General features: G+C 35.8%; 1 protein-coding gene across 1 annotated transcript; it reads left to right on the forward strand.

Annotated features, from left to right (window-relative positions):
- Positions 1-14,111: 14,111 nt before the first annotated feature.
- On the forward strand, positions 14,112-16,257 carry LOC134851463 (cyclin-dependent kinase 2-like). The gene is made up of 2 exons (XM_063867568.1): positions 14,112-15,331; positions 15,753-16,257. Exons 1-2 carry the CDS (start codon positions 14,797-14,799, stop codon positions 16,145-16,147), a joined length of 930 nt encoding a protein of 309 aa, XP_063723638.1. The 5' UTR covers positions 14,112-14,796; the 3' UTR covers positions 16,148-16,257.
- The last annotated feature ends 883 nt before the right edge of the window (positions 16,258-17,140 follow it).

The raw sequence follows: 17,140 nt of genomic DNA on the forward strand, positions 1-17,140 counted from the left end.
TTCTGATAGACTATCTGGACAACAGGAATCAGATTCTTATAGTGGAAAACATAAGCAGTGGATAACACAAGCTCCAAATTTTTCGATGTAACTGACCGTACACTTTAAGCATCTCTTCTAAGCCCTCTACATCTAGATGAACTGGAGAATTCTAGATGAACTGGAGAATTGGGTCAACCTTAAGAAATGTAAATAGCAAAGAAAAAGGTACCAAAGTAAACTTCTAGAGGAGCAGACCTCACCTAAAAACGAAAGGGTGCAAAACTAAAACACTCCAAGATCATAAAAAACTCTAGGAATTGACTTGAATGAAAACCTGCCTCGGAAAAACCATATTAAAGGTTGTTTATGAAAAGCTATTTCAGTTCTCTAATTGCTCATAGGAAACGTAGCTTTGAGAAAACTCCATGAAATTGACTAAAAATACCAGTCTTTTCATTCAATTTTTCACGCGTATCTGCGTCGAGAATAGGCAACCATCTTCTTCAACGTTTGCAAAAGAAAGTGATCAAAAGGATAACGTGACCAGAAGAAATTAAACTTGCCAATCAAATGCAAACTCTCAAGACTCTTCCATTACCAATGATTCTCGAAATGAACGCTACCTTACAGATAAATGAAGAAAGCAATTGTATCAGATTAGCGAATAATCAAATTTCGTCTCAGAGAAAGAATGAAAAAATTTTCAACGAAAATGAGCATAGAAAAAAACCAGAGCGGAGCTAATAAATAATGTAGACCCAAAAGCAAAATCTAGAAGAAAGGCAACAAAATTCATATGAAAAGAGGGAAAATAGCGCAAACTATATGGAATTTTGTTCACAAAAAAATTCCAAAACAGTTTGGATTCTGCGGAAATTTTGCGATTGCAACAGATGCAGACATATAAGAAATTTATGGTCATTTTTTATACTCAGACCGGTTCCGGAACCTATTGAACCAACTTTCAAATCCCCACATACAACTACAATTGTTGAGAAATTTTTTCACATATCTCGCGTGGTAGGAGCTGGCTCACTAGGTTCTTGAGTGAAAATAATTTGAATGTTATGAAAACATAAGCCAACTTCTCCAATGAGTGTGAAATACCAAGTGTCAGATTTCAAAAATCAAAAAGCACTCTCATTGTTGAAAAAATATATATTCTAATTGTTGACTTCATAGCCGAATTTTTTCTGTTCTAATTTAAAAACCTATTTGCGTACATTATCGACGTGCTGCTTTCTATGATCACATCAACCGTCCGCTTGCGTCTGTAAACTTTTTTGTTGTGTTTTACTGTTTTTTGTTTGGCGGGAGATAGGTCAGCTTGATTGGTGTCATCATGAGGTGACAAACAATTGCATCCGAAACAAGCAAGTGCTGAAACAATTACGGCATGATAAAGATTTTTTGCATTTCAATACATGGCGAGTAGTGCAATTGTATACGAGGGACAATCTTTTCGTATTTCTCTAGGCTTCTGTCCACGCACCTTTCTAATAAGTTCAAATAACTGTAGATAGACTGAAAATTGATCTAATACCCGGTTTTTGGAAATTTCGGGTCCCCGAGTGTTTTTTTTAAGCAAGTTGTGCATAAGTTTTAGCTGAAACTGCGAAAAACTGAGACGTTTAGGGCTAATGAGGACCATAAAGTTACACTGAGATGGTAGTGAAATTTTCGGTTTGCCGTTTTCTGAAGCTTCAAATTGACGCAAGCTTAAAGAAAACATCAGAAAACGATGAAGGATACTTGGAAAAAATGTCCAAGAGACAGTAAAAACCCCTTGGTGGAAGGAATGAGCAATCAGTTAAGGTGTTTAAAAACGTTGAACTGCGGGAATGGGTACGTAAAATGCTGTCGTTGAGTCCGATGGGTCCAATTAGAGACAAGTTTCACGAAAAGCTCTTATGAGAATCTTAATAAAACGCTTGCAATGTTTTTCGACAATATCGATGGAGCCAACATCGAAACCAACACAAAAGATGCGACAAAATCAATTGAAAACACTGCTCTATGTCCTGACAAAACTATAGTGCCTCTTGATGTAATATTAAAAAGGCTTATGAAAAATGTTCTCCACGAAGAAAACTGTACAGCCGGGAGGGGAGTCCTCTCCGCAAATTTAAGGATTCACAATGAAAAAGGTTCTGAATATGGCGGTCAGCAGGGCACTTTTTCAGTGTAAAGATTAACGGTACGCTCAAATTGACGGTCTCTCAAGGGGCCTTTCCCTATGTGATTTATGCAAGTCTCAGGCTGAAAGATGATGACTCTGCTTTGAAACAGGAACTACCGGCGAGGCAGGTGCTACAGCCAATGCACGACAAAAAAAGCTTTGTGCCCATGTTGCAGCAGGAAAATAACAAATAGATTAAAGGAGACTGGATGCGAGATTTACCAAAATTTGTTCCATCTAAATTAGGCAAACATTCGATGATTTATATGCATCAATAACCGAGAATGTCTGTAAGTGAAAACTGTTGCCGCGTTAAGAACAATGAGAAGGATATTCCACAGGTAAATTTGTTCTTCAAGTATGGATGCTTTTTTCGGACAGTTAAAAATGAGCCAACTCATATTCTTGTTGCCGCCAGTATCTTCGAAGTGGCCTTTCCTGGATTTGAACATAAATTTTTAGCAAAATAACAGGGTAATCTGCATTTGATATCAAAACTAACAGACACTTGAACTATACTAAACTTTAGGAGCTGCTCCCCATTTTTGTACAAGCTTAGTGTTCTTCAAGGCACTATCCGAGAGTGTTTAGGAGTACACCTAACTGGGGAAACTTGACAAGGCTAAGGAAAAAGAGCCGCAGATGTGACTGCAGACGGCCTGTTCAAACTGATTTAGGGTAAGGGCAAGCCTTGGACAGTCGGAAGAGGGCATATAAACTTGGCGTGGTCATTAACTTTGCTAAGATTAACTCAGTTCAATTCAGTTTGATTTGCTCAGCCAAACCAAACAAAATAAATTTTTTTAAAATGTGACATCGGTTACGAGGCAAAACTGTGTGATATATGAAATTTGAGCGGATTCCGCATTGTATGTGTTAAGAACAGATTAAACGAGGAACCCGGAGTCGGGCTAAATGCAGGATACACGCGGAACCCGGAGACTATGAAAGTTGAATTTGCCTAAATTTTTTCTTCTACTTCATACAAATCACAACTACTAACAAACTTCTCATACAAAACTTCTTCATGCGTATCTGCGTCGTGAACAGAAGCCCATTATTCTGGAATATTTTCAAGAAAAAAAGAAGAACAATCAATTAGAGTGACAAGACGAAGTCATGTATGTCAATCATTTGCAAATTCTTAACATTCTTTTTTTTCAATAATTCTCCTAATAAACAATATTTTGCTGATATTTGAAAAATTGATTGTATCAGAGTAGCGAAAACTCGAATATCGTACCAAAGAACGAATGAAAATTTGTGTCCACAAAAGTTGACGACCAAAAAGGCCAGAAGAGAACATACTATCTCAGAAACAGAACCTAGAAAGACGTTGACATTGAAAATTAACTTGATGGAAGTAAAATGGAAACAAGTCGACGAAAAATTTTGCAAAACAACTGAATGCAACCGGCAAAAAATTTTCCGATTGCTACAGATGCGGGAAAATATCTACAATTTTTTACGTGTGACCGGGTCCCAGTACACTGCAAACCTACTCGCAATAGCTAACAACAATTACAACCTCAAATAAGCAATCTCTTCTCAAGTATCGCGTGTGGGAGACGGCTCATTAGGCACTTGAGGAATGTTTCTTATTACTTGAAATAAGTTTCAATGTTTTGAAATCATAAGCCAACTGCTCCATGGGTATGGACTATCAAATTTCAGAGCTCAAAACTCTAAAGGTACACTCAGGGTGGAAAAATTATAATGAAACTGTTGCATCTAAAGCAGAGCTTTTTCTTTCTCAAAAAAACCCATTGCGTACATTATCAAGGTGCTGCATGCTATGATCACAACAACCATCTGCATGCGTCTAAAAAAGTCTTTTACAAAAAGAACAGACAAAAAGAGTGACAAGACGAAGTTAAGTATGTCAATCATTTGCAAATTCTCGACATTCTTTATTTTTCAATGTTTCTCCAAATAAACAAAATTTTGCTGATATTTGAAAAAGTGATTGTATCAGAGTAGCGAAAACTCGAATATCGTACCAAAGAACGAATGAAAATTTGTGTCCACAAAAGTTGACGACCTAAAAGGCCAGAAGGGAACATACTATCTCAAAAACAGAATCTAAAAAGACGTTGACATTCAAAAGAACAAATTGAAAATTAATTTGATGGAAGTAATATGGAGACTTGTCGACAAAAAATATTGCAAAACAAACTAATGCAACTCGCAAAAAGTTTTCCGATTGCAACAAATGCAAGAAAATATCTACAATTTCTCACGTGTGACCGATTCCCAGTACACTGCAAACCTACTCGCAATATCTAACAATAATTACAACATCAATTAAGCAACCTTCTCTCCAGTATCGCGTGTGGGAGACGGCTCATTAGGCACTTGAGAAATGTCTATTTATACTTGAAATAAGTTTCAATGTTTTGAAATCATAAGCCAACTGCTCCATGAGTGTGGGTTATCAAATGTCAGAGCTCAAAATTCTAAAAGTACACTCATGGTTGAAGCTTGAAATTGATGCATCTAAAGCCGAAGTTTTCATTTCTCAAATAAAAAAAACTATTGCAAACAATATCAAGGTGATGCTTGCTATGATCAGAACAACCATCTGCTTGCGTCTGCAAAAGTCTTTCGCAGTTTGTATAGCTCGGCGGGAGATAGCTCCGCTCAATTGTTGTCATTAGGCTGATAAAATGAAAGCAATTGCTTATGAAACAAGCATTTGCTGTCATAATTATAGCTTGATAATCATTTGTTTACATTCTTATACAATTGCGTGTAGTGTGATTGTCAACGCATGACTTTTTTTTCAATTTTTTTTCCTTGGCACCTGTCTAGTCATCTGTCTAATGATTTCAAATAACTATGAATGGACTGAAAAATTTGAGAAAAAGTTTTGAAAAAGCTCTAATTCTGAACGTTTTGAAATTTAAAGTCCGCAAAAATTTTTTTTAGAATAACCGTTGCATAAACTTCAGCTGAAATTGCTAAGGACTAAGCCTTCTAGGGCTGAAGAAGACAGGAAATGGTACGAGGAGATGGTAGTGAAAGTCCGATTGCTGGTACAAAAAGAAATCGATTTTCGCGGGCATCAATTTTGCGCTTTGTAAAATGTCTATTTGATGCAAGCTTATAGATAATGTCAGAGAACCATATGAATTAATTGTGCTTGATAACCTTGAACTATCAAGATGGGTACTAAAAACACAAAAAAGCGAATGAAATAATGAGAAAGAATATTGGGATGCTGGCTGTGATTTTTTATAAAAGCGGTTAGTTTTTACTAAATTATGAGAAGGACACACAAAATAATATTGAAACCTGTTTGCAAGCATCTATTTTCCGTTATGTGAAGCGTCTTTTTGATGCAAGCTTATTTACAGATAACGTCAGAGAACATAAAAATTATTTGGAAATTTTTTTGGAGAGACAAGATAAACCTCTTGGCAGTAGAGAGGAGAGATCTGCTGAGGTCCTTGATAATATTGAACTGCCGGGATGGGTACATGAGATACTGTTAATGGGACCCAAGCATCCAATTACGGACAAATTCATCAAAACAAACCCCCCCAAAAAAGCGAATGAAATAATGAGAAATTATATTTGGTTGCTGGCTGTAGTTTTTTATAAAACGGTTAGTTTTTGCTTAAGTATGAGAAAAACATTCGAAACAAAACTGAATCCTTGTTGAAAACTGCTCAATGTTTGATGAAGGTGCAACGACTCATGAATTGAATCAGATGAAAATTGAAAAAATATATATATAAAGATTTACTTGCCATTAACAAAAAACGAGATGAGTGATCATTTGTATTCTAATGGAAGGTCAAAAATAGGTCAAATTTACAGAAGTTACACAAAGATGAGACATATCTATGACCAGTTGTATCACTTCAGGGCAGCTGTTTTGGGAATTCTAAAAAAAAACACTTGCAAAAAGTTTGAAAACACCAATGAAGCCAATATCGAAACCAAAACTAAAGTTGCAAGAGAAACAATTCAATTTGCTGCTCTAGATCTGGATGAAACTATAGAATCTCTTAAGGTAAATTTTCTATACACTGTTGATTCCTTGAGGGAACTGTTTGAAATTGCCTTACAGAAGGTGCTATATCCAGGAGTCACCTCCTGAAATCAAAGATCTACGAGGAAAAAAATTTTTGAAAATGGTTGTCAACGAGGTATATTGTAAGTGTAGCGGTTCTTTTTATGTTTAAAATGATAATTTAGCAATGAGCGTTTCCTTACTGCAATGCTTGCAAGTGTCAGGCTGAAAGAGCATGAGATTTCTTTCGAAGAGGAACTAACGACAGGTTGTCGCATTAACCAAGGCATGACAAGAATGTTTTGTGCCCATGTTGCAGCAGGCAAATAACAAATAGATCGAAGGGGGTTGAATGCGAGAGATGCCAAAACTGATGTCATCCTAACGGGAATTTTTTTCGATCATGTATAGCATACATAATCGAGAATGTCTGGTTTTGTCAAAGCTGTTGCCGCGCTAAGAATAATTAGAAGGATACTCCACAGGTAAAACTGTTCTTCAAAATCTACCGTTCACTCTAGAGGAAGCTGAACCAGAAGGAAATTTGCCGTTATGGGATTGGAATATAAATTTCCCGCAAAATAGGAGGATAACTTTAAATTGGTCTCAAGAAACCTTAGATATTGGGAATATACTGAATTATAGAAGCAAGCGAAGTGTTAGCCAAGGCACTACAGACACATTGTTTTGGAGAACGTTTAGTTTGGAGCAGTTTGACAAGTATGTGGAAACTTACAGGGTGCTATGGCTGATAAATTCTTACCCAAAAAATTGGTCAGTAAATGTGGCAGCAGATGATGCCCTGTACAAAACCATTGACGGCAAAGCAAGCCCCTGGGCATAGAGCGGAGTTTTTAGTTCAATTACCAACGATTTCAAAGCCTCAATTGCTGATAATTCAACGAAAATATCACCAAAACTAAAATTTTGACTCTTAAAAACAAAGTTTAACCACTCGTTAGGTTGTTTTTAACACAAGAAAACTCTAATCATGTTTATCACCGTTGAAGTCAGTATTTTCTGATGAACAGCCTTATAATGGAAATACTTCTACATAAGTCGGACAACTCTTCGACATTTGACAACTAGAATTGAGAAACATAAGAAAGCAGACTCATCAAAAGGCCTCCACCTTCAGCAGCGCAGACTTAAGTGAAAAAGCGCAGATATTATTTGGGAAATTTAGATACAAACTAAAAGCCAAACTAAACTGTTAACCTTAGAGGCTAAAATTATCTGGAAAAAGAAGCATCACCTGAACACGCGCGAAGAGCTTAGACCCAGATTACTCACACTGAAAATTTAGTTCCTGAGTTTTTTTGGATTTTTATTCGAAAATTGACATAACTAAATGTTTTGACTCAGAAATTTGCATACAAACTATTTGAAAATTTTAAATTTTCATTTAGACGATAATTTTTTTCATTCTGTTTGACAAAATTTAGCGGTCAACTTTGATTAGTTTATTTTTAACTTGATGGTCTAGAACCAAATTGATATGAAAAAACGCAAACTATTTTTTTCCATTGATATTTTATTGTTATTTAAATTAACTTATTGTAAAAATCCTGACAAGGCACATAGTTGCGAAAATGTACGATGTTTGTTTCTTATCACAATTTCGATCTATTTTTGTTGTAACTGCCTTTTAAATTTTAAAAAACAATAGTTAAAAAACTCCTTGAAAGTTTAATGTTCTGACCATTTGGAAAATGTGGAGTAACTTTGTATTGTGTTGCATTATCGTTTCTCTTTTTCTTTGTTTGATCCAAACTCAAAGTCAAATACCACGAAGAGTCATTGGAAGGTATCGTATGATATAGCTCATAAAAACAGTTCAGTTGTGATTCGAATGACATTAAAACTTTTGAAAAAAATTTCTTAGCGTCAAGAAAAACCAGTGTGAAATTTTTGATTTGTGGTCTGATTTCAGGCTAAGTCCTAGCAGTCTTACAAGCGCTTATTTAGGTTTGATTTAGGATGTCAAAATTTAATTGTTTGCCTAAAAACTAATGGCCAGATTTTTTTTTGGCACCATTTTGAGAATGAGGAAAATTGAAAAACTTGTTAAATTTTTGAACGATTTTTTTTCTAATTATTTTTCTACTAGCTCGCGTATTTCACTATGAATGTGGAACAGCTTTTCTATCATACCATGCAAGAAAAAACCCTAATTTGAAACCGGATGCCCAATTACTGTGTAAGGGCACAGAGTGTTCCGACCATAGTTTTATTTTTTTTCAACTGGGTACAAGACTTTTTTTTATAAACATTGTTGTCCACAGCATTCGCACGTCAATTAACTCGTGTTTTTTTGTATAGGCAAATGCCAATGCATGTTAATGCAGGTATGGGACTGGTGCGATTGTCATGAGATCCTTCAATAGTGTTTTTGTTCGAAAATGTTCTAGTATTTTTGGCAGTTGAGTGTTGGCTTTAAATCCATCGGCTCATTTTTGGAGTGAGTTTTTTCAATTATTTTTTGTTGGTTTCTATAAAAATGGTTGAAGTATCACAGAATCTTTCGGACAAAACTAAATTACTTTCCCAGACCCTTCTTAAAAAATGAAATTTTTAAAATTAAAAAATAATCGAAAATGTTCGAATTGTTTTTGAAATTTTTCAAATAACATTTTCTCTAAAAAGTTGTTACATTTTTTTCCTTTCGATTTCAGTTAGCAAAATAAATTTGCTTTCAACCTTCTTTATTTTTTGTTCAATCAGCTGTTTTTATCATATTTTTTTTCGTGCGGGTATGATTTTTCACAACTTATTTGCTTATTTTGTTAAGTTTGCTACAACATTTGACAATATGTCCTCATAGCTTTTTGGCCCATTTTGTTATGAAAAATAGTGCTTCAATTCAAAAACAAGAACGCAGCAAGCCTGTGTTGCCACCAAATCAAAAATATTTAATCTCAAAAACTTTGGTAACTTGATTTAAAATTGCTAGACAAATTCATCGTTTTGCGAAGTCAATTTGAACTGATGGCTGCTTTAATATTGTTCTTCAATTGTTGCTTTGTTTCATTGGGTGGCCTCATTGTCTTAGAGTATCAAAGTTTGTGATAACTTTGTTAGGAATTGCTGGACGAAAATATCATTTTTCGTTTTTTTTCTCGCTATTTTAAAAATTGTTTACACTTTTCCTCATGTTTAGTGAATTTTGATCTATTTCTAGGCTAGATTTTTCTAAAAACTGTTCAATGCATAAATTCTTCTATACTAATTTATTATTTTTTTGTTTGACTATTTGGTAAACTGTTTTTTCAGTCAAATTGATGGTCTTCGCTAATCGGACTACTTTGGAATTAAAATTTGGCGTTATCTGGTTCATAGCTATTCAAAATCTTTTTTTAAATATACAATGTCTAGTTTTTATTCTTTTTTTGTTTCACTTGTTTTGTTTCTGGTCTGATTTTTTTGAACTCATTAAAAGACTAAAAGTAAGGTTTAAATTGATGAATTGTTTTAGAATTGATATTTGAACAAATTGCAAAACTTCTCATTGTCACTAGTGTTGTGTTTAATTCAGAAAAGTTTTCAGTTAATCAAAATTTTTGTGTTCCCAATAAATAGGAACTTTGAAACGTTAACTCAAACGGTTTTGCACATTTTGTGCATCACCAGTATTAAAAAATTTTAAGCAAACTTTTCAGTACAATTATAATTTTTTGAAAAGTTACAAAATGTCTTAAGAAAACTCAATAAACTTCTGACCAATCAAATTTAAGCAACTGTACTACACAGTATTTTACTGAATCATTATTAACAGTTTCTTTAATATGTTTTTAATTTTTTTGTTCTTAAATTGTTAAATTATTTTGCATTGGGATTGTTTTCGATTCTGTCATGTCAATTTCTTAAATTTTAGCCATTATTTACATGAACTACAATTTTAGCGTTAATACCCGGCGCGTCTTGATTTTTGGCCTTTTACCACCAAATATGCAAAACCTCTAGTGTTAGTAGCTTCTGACTTTCACCTGTTTGGTCTATAATTTCTGATTCCAGCTCAGCAGAACCACCAACCTCCTTATTGCTTTCTATCAAATGCTGTCCTACTGTAGAGTCCTTTTTGCAGTGTTCATCAACCATCCTGGCTAAATTTTGCCCTCTCCGGCCGACTCAGATGGAGTTACAACCAGTACAAGTAAGCTTTTACTTTTGTTTGGATCTCAGTTCATAAGCAAAGGAAGTTTTAAGGTTTGTTCAGCATTTTCTCAACTTTCTTGTTGTAAAACTGGTTGAGCCCCAGATATTTGCCGCATCTTTGCAGCTAACAGCTGCGATGGAAAACCTCGAAATTGCCTTGTCAAAAAAGGGTTGATTCTACCAACCAATTATGATTTCTCTATTTCAATGTCGCAACCTTTAAAAGTTCCTACCCCAATGTTCTTGTTCAGAATTTCAAACACTACCCTGTCCGATCATTTTTGCGGATATTGATTTTCAATCCATTGCTTACGATTTTTCTCCAACGCATTGTCAAAGTTTACCCACGTTAAGTCACTTCTTGCGACCCGATAGACTTTACCTTCAAAAACATTTTTTTTTGTTTTGCAAAGGTGCGCAGCTTCTAAAATTAAGAATGTTACCAGTATCTGTGAGTTTTTGAAACAACTCAATTGTGACTTGTTTTCGTGAGTCCATGTTTACATTTGAAGCCAAAAACTCTTAACTACCGTTACTATCGAGTTTTTATTTAGTGAACAGAAAGTTTGGATGCAACTTATTGGCAGCCTCGAGGACTACCCCAGGATTGCCCCTCACAGTTCTAACTGTGTCATTCACATAACTTAGAAAAATTTTAACACAATTCTCAAATCGATCTGTGTACTGCTGGTTTTTGCACGTTTTGCAAAACCAGACTTTTTCAGCAATGTTTACATATTGGGAATCCGATGTGTTAACACACCCTAAGTGGAACCAATCCAAGCAGGCTCCGCATTCTTCCCACTTTAGTCCAGTAAATCACCTTTTTCTGACATACATCAGATGGAGTTACAACCAGTACATGTAAGCTTTTACTTTTGTTTGGATCTCAGTTCATTTGCAAAGGAAGTTTTAAGGTTTGTTCAGCATTTTCTCAACTTTCTTGTTGTAAAAACTGATTGTGCCCCAGATATTTGCCGCATCTTTGCAGCTAACAGCTGCGATGGAAAACCTCGAAATTGCCTTGTCAAAAGAGGGTTGATTCTTCATACCATTTATGATTTCTCTATTTCAATGTCGCAACCTTTAAAGTTTCCTACCTCAATGATCTTGTTCAGAATTTCAAACACTACCCTGTCCGATCATTTTTGCGGATATTTATTTTCAAACCCTTGCTTACGATTTTTCTCCAACGCATTGTCAAGTATACCCATGTTGAGTCACTTCTTACAACCCGATAGACCTTCCCTTCATAAACACTTTTTTTGTTTTGCAAAGGTGCGCAGCTTCTAAAGTTAAGAATGTTACCAGTATCTGTGAGTTTTTGAAACAACTCAACAGTGACTTGTTTTCGTGAGTCCATGTCTACATTTGAAGCCAAAAACTCTTAACTACCTTTACCATCGAGTTTTTATTTAGTGAACAGAAAGTTTGGATGCAACTTATTGGCAGCCTCGAGGACTACCCTAGGATTGCCCCTCACAGTTCCAACTTTGTCATTCACATATCTTAAAAAAATTTTAACACAATTCTCAAATCGATCTGTGTACTGCTGGTTTTTGCACGTTTTGCAAAAACAGACTTTTTTAGCAATGTTTACATATTGGGAATCCGATGTGTTAACACACCCTAAGTGGAACCAATCCAAGCAGGCTCCGCATTCTTCCCACTTTAGTTCAGTATATCACCTTTTTCTGACATCCAGGGCAGACTCTGTTGTTATCTTCATTTAGCAACGTCCATGTTGGTGCGTTTTTTCCCTTTTGCAGATTCGTTCTCATTGAGCCACAAATTGGTCAGTAATAGGGCTAGATTGATTCCCCTTGCTAAACCGCCTTTTTGTACTTATCACAAACTTTTGCATTCAAAGTATACCTTACTCGCAGCAAAAATTAGTAGCCTTTTATAGCTTCGCCAGATTGTTCCGGATGATTTGTTTGCTGAAACAACTTTCTCGTGGCTTCTTTTCAACAGCTTCCTCGAGTGGGCATTAGTATACAAACTTTTAGCATCAAGGGAAAGTAGATTCTCATCAGAGTCCAATTGAGTTTTCCCTAGCCATTTGAGTTTTTGTTTCTATTTTTGCGCCACCAAATTCATCAAACAATTTTGCCAATGTTGATTTGGTTGATCAGATGAGCTACCAGGTGAAAAAACGACGGGAGACCGATCATTTAGCAGACAAATCGTTCAGCATAAAAAGTGATAAATGAGTCTCTTAGCCAAACATAATAATGTCATAGAGTATTGATTGACAGACTCAAAAAGACGCTCAGTTTGGGGCAGCGGAGCATGTGGTCGCTAATCACAAATGCCGTGTTTGAAGTTAGCTCTCACGCTTTATTTGTTCTCTGTCTGCTATAAACATGTCTACCAAAAAACCTGTCGGCTAAAATGCCAAGCACCGTAATGACGGGTCGAAATGGTGTTTCTTGTTTGTGCACATTTGCTTATCCGTTCAACCTAGCTTATTGCGCCCAGGCATTTCGGGTTCGGGTTTTCGGGTATCGGGTCGGGTTTTCGGGTTTTGAGACAAATTTCGGGTTTCGGGTCGGGTTTCGGGTTCAACAAATTTTCGGGTTCGGGTATTCAATTATGTCGGATTTCTAAAACCCGACTTGTTTGCTGTTTTCGGTTTCGACAAAAACTTACCCAATTTTTCTTTTGTTTGAGGTTTTTTTACTTTTTTAATTTTTATTTCTATTTCATTTCTGAACGCGATTGCATTGTACGATGAAGGAAGAGTGGCGGATATTTGAAACCAAAAATCCAAAGTTGAAAGACAAGTTTCTGTGCGGTTTCATTGACAAGATGAAAACAGAAGCGCGGAAGTGCGTTCGTTGCAAAAGTGTATTTTCATGTAAAAAGAGCAATACGTCAGCTCTTGAAAGGCACATTAGCAGCTGCACTTCCACTGAGTCGGAAGATGTAAATCAAATTTCCATAAGAAAATTTCTGAACTCGAATACTGAAAAGTTTACTTTCCATTCCCAATTCGTATAAATATTGTTTTTACAGCTATTTTTATTGTTCACTGTAAGAGAAAGTTACACTCTAAAAACGCATCAAATTTATTGCGTCAACGTTCATACCATTTAATCTACCTGAAAATCGGGCATGTCGGGTCGGGTAATCGGGTTTTGAGATCTTTTTCGGGTTTCGGGTTTGAAATGAATGTCGGGTTCGGGTTCGGGTTTGAAGAAACCGTCGGGTTCGGGTTCGGGTTTTAGCTTATCGGGTTTCGGGTTTGAAAAATGTCGGGTCCCGAAATGCCTGATTGCGCCCCGTTATCTTCTCCTGATATATAGCGCCTCGCTGATCTCGTGATCTTTCTTTGTCATGGCAAAAAATTCTTTAGTTATGTCTTTTTCGATTCTTATGACAAAACTGTCAATCAGATTCTATCTCTTACTTACTGTTTTGCGTGCAAAAAATCGGTAAGTTTCCTCGAATGTTTTTTTTTTCAGTAAACAAAAACACAAACCCTTATAAAAAGGAGCTGCCAGAAGCACGTTATCCTGTCTTAGATGGAAAAAACTGAAAAATTTTGTTCGGTATTTGTGTCTCTCATTTACTAATTTAAAAAGTTAATCATAGTTAGTGGTTTTCGTTTTTTCATCAAAAAAGTTTACCAATGCAGTCTACCCATTTTTCAATCGCGTGTCTTCGTAAAAATTTTGATGCATAGCAGGCAGGTTAAAAAGTTAAAGTTGGAGGTAGGCTGATTTTGTAGCTTGTTTAATTTAAAAAATGTTTGTGCAACAATTTTTTTATCTGATTTCTGATAACTTTTTCTTGACTTACAATTTTGCATTGCAAGTAGTGCGAAAATCTGCTTCGCCCCTGTGTAAAAAAGATCCGTACGAGAAACCAGTGCTCAAGCATAATCGACTGTCATAGTAAAGTAAGTAAACTGGAAACTAATTTTTCTAGTAAATCGACTTGAAAATAAAATAAAAAATTCAAGAAAGTTTTTCAATTTTGTTTATTGCAGAATGTTTTTTGAAATTTTTGATTCCAAAAAAGGCGCAATCAAACTGGACTTTACTCGAGTTAAACTAAGTTTTACGGCTTAACTTATTTTTAGGTTTTCAGGGCCTTGAAATAAGCTATTGTAAGCCTGCTTGATCGCTTTTTTTGATCGAATTCAGACGAAAAATCGAAATTGTCCACCCGGTTTTTCTTGACACTGTGAAGTATTTCTCGAATGACGACTGAAAGGGCTCTAATATGATATATTAGACTTTCTTCAATGATTAATTGTGGTAGCTGAATTTGCGTGGAAAATAAAAGAAGAAAAAACTGTAACATCCGAATACATATTTCCTCCACATTTTTCTAATGGTCGGACATTTTTTTTTCTTAAGACTATTGTCAGATTATTCTGTGCTGCTTGCATAGTAACCGGCTATCTTTGTTTATATATGGATTTTTTTACAGTTAATATTTGTTCGATGCTCCTATGGAGGATGTAATGAAAGATTATGAGAAGTTGGATAAAATTGGAGAGGGCCAATATGGAGTTGTATATAAAGCACGAAACGTTACCTCTGACGAACTAGTTGCCTTGAAAAGAATTGCCATCGATGAAAGAGATGGTGTACCATCCACTGCTTTGCGCGAAATTTCGTTGCTGCAAGGTCTAAAACATGAAAATATTGTTAGATTAATTGACGTTCTTTTCGTGGAAGCTCGCTTCTATATTGTGTTTGAACTCTCTGACATGGACTTGGGTCAGTTTATTCGAAGGTTTAGACCAAAACTTGTTCCGCTTGAGGTTTCAAAGAGTATTTTTAAACAGCTGATCTCTGGTCTTTATTTTTGTCATTCAAGAAGAGTTTTACACAGAGATATCAAGCCTCAAAATTTACTTATCAACAAGGATGGAGTCATGAAGATAGCCGATTTTGGGTTGGCACGAGCTTTTTCTATTCCTCTTCGGCCACTGACCAATGAGGTTGTGACTCTGTGGTACAGACCACCGGAAGTTCTTTTCGGTCAGTAGAATCATTTTTGTTATGATATTATGCGAATAACTGATAGTTGATTGAAAATAGCTGTCCCGTAATTTGAAAACAATTTGCGGTGCTAGTTTACTTGTTTGGTCCCTCAAAAATGCTGTGGTTCCTAATAAAAACCGAGGTACAGTATGTGGCTAATTCTAACAGTAAGCATTTTTATTTCTCTATATTGCTGTCGAAACGGTCCGAGTTAGTCTTGCGGGTATGAATCCGGTTACCAACCCCAAGTCAAGGGGTCAAATCCCATGCTGGCTTTTCTTTTTAGAAAAAAGGGGGGACCTATCATCTAAACTAGTTTTGTCACGGGACCAAACAAGTAAACTGGTACCCAATTTGCATGTTACGATTATTATCGTAATTTGTCCGTTCCGATTATGGACAATTGCCGAAGTTTTAGGCGACGACTTTTACTCTATGGGAGCTGATGTTTGGTCGAGCGGCTGCATCCTCGCAGAGTTGCTTCTTGGAAAAGCGCCATTCCAGGGTGACAGTGAAATTGGACAGATTCATGAGATTTTCAAACAACTGGGCACTCCAGAGGAATCTACTTGGCCTGGTATTTCAAAGAATAAACTCTTCAGAACTACTTTTCCAAATTGGGTTCGCCAACCGACCAAAGTTTTGTACCCGGGAGTTAGCAGCGATTCTGCTATAAAACTCATGGAATCTATTTTTGTTTATGACCAAGAGAAGCGTGTGTCTACGAAAGACATTCTGAACTCTTCTTTTATTGCGGATGCATGTAGTAGATTTCGGTTTATGGTACCGAAACAGTCGGCGAATTATCATTAACCTTTGAAAGGCATTTTGTTATTTTAAAATGTTCTTCTATCGTTGTGAGTTTGAATTTTGTTGTGTTTGGTGATAAACTGCTGTAGCATAGGAAATAAATTTCTTATTTTAGTCTCAATGCGAATTCTACAAGCATGAACAAAGGTCTTGCAGAAATCAAGGTTTACTTTATTACATTTTAGAAGGCTTGGGTAATAGTACGAGTTTTGTGTTATCGCACAATTTTGTGTTCAATTTCAGATTGTGTTATCGCACAATTTTTTGTTCAATTTCAATATCAAATTCTATTCGGCGAGATATCTATCAGCATTTGTTATATGCGCGTTTGTGCAACTACTTCAGACAGCTAGGTGGATGAGTTAGCGGCTGTAATATTCGAAAATCTTGCCATGTAGTGTACTCTGTTTGTCTACATATGCCAGCTGTCACTAGACGTGCGATAAGGAAGAGTGCAATCGGGTATTAGACTTGTCTTAGCTGTAAATAACTTGGTTCACAGGTTTTGATCGTGAAAAAATTGTCCATAGGGTTCAAAATTTTGCATTTCTATTTCTAGCCATAATTTGGGGTTTGAGCTACTGAAGTCATATAAGATCTACAGCTGGAAATGTTGTAAGTTGTAAACTGGATTTTTCTCGGTTTTTTGGATTCCGTCCTCAATTTTATCGGCCTACTTACCGGGTGTTCTTATCTGTTTGAATTTTAAAATACTTTTTCAATTGAGTTTTGCAGAGCGTAATAGTACTTCATAGGTTTTGGGTATTAACACACGCTAAAATTTTCTGGACGAAAAAAATTGAGAAGTTTTTTTTAGAATTTTTTTGCATTAAAATTTCAGTTCTTTCGTAAGCATATTTTCCGATTTTTTGCTTTGTCTTAAAGTGTGTGAAACTAGTTGGAAGCTACTATGCGTCATAAATAAGTGCGAGCAATTCCATTTTAAATCCGTTTAATTGAATGGCGCAGTGTACTGTTTCACTATGACTAAAAGTT

Source organism: Symsagittifera roscoffensis, chromosome 1 (assembly GCF_963678635.1).
Source record: "Symsagittifera roscoffensis chromosome 1, txSymRosc1.1, whole genome shotgun sequence".
NCBI lineage: Eukaryota > Metazoa > Xenacoelomorpha > Acoela > Convolutidae > Symsagittifera > Symsagittifera roscoffensis.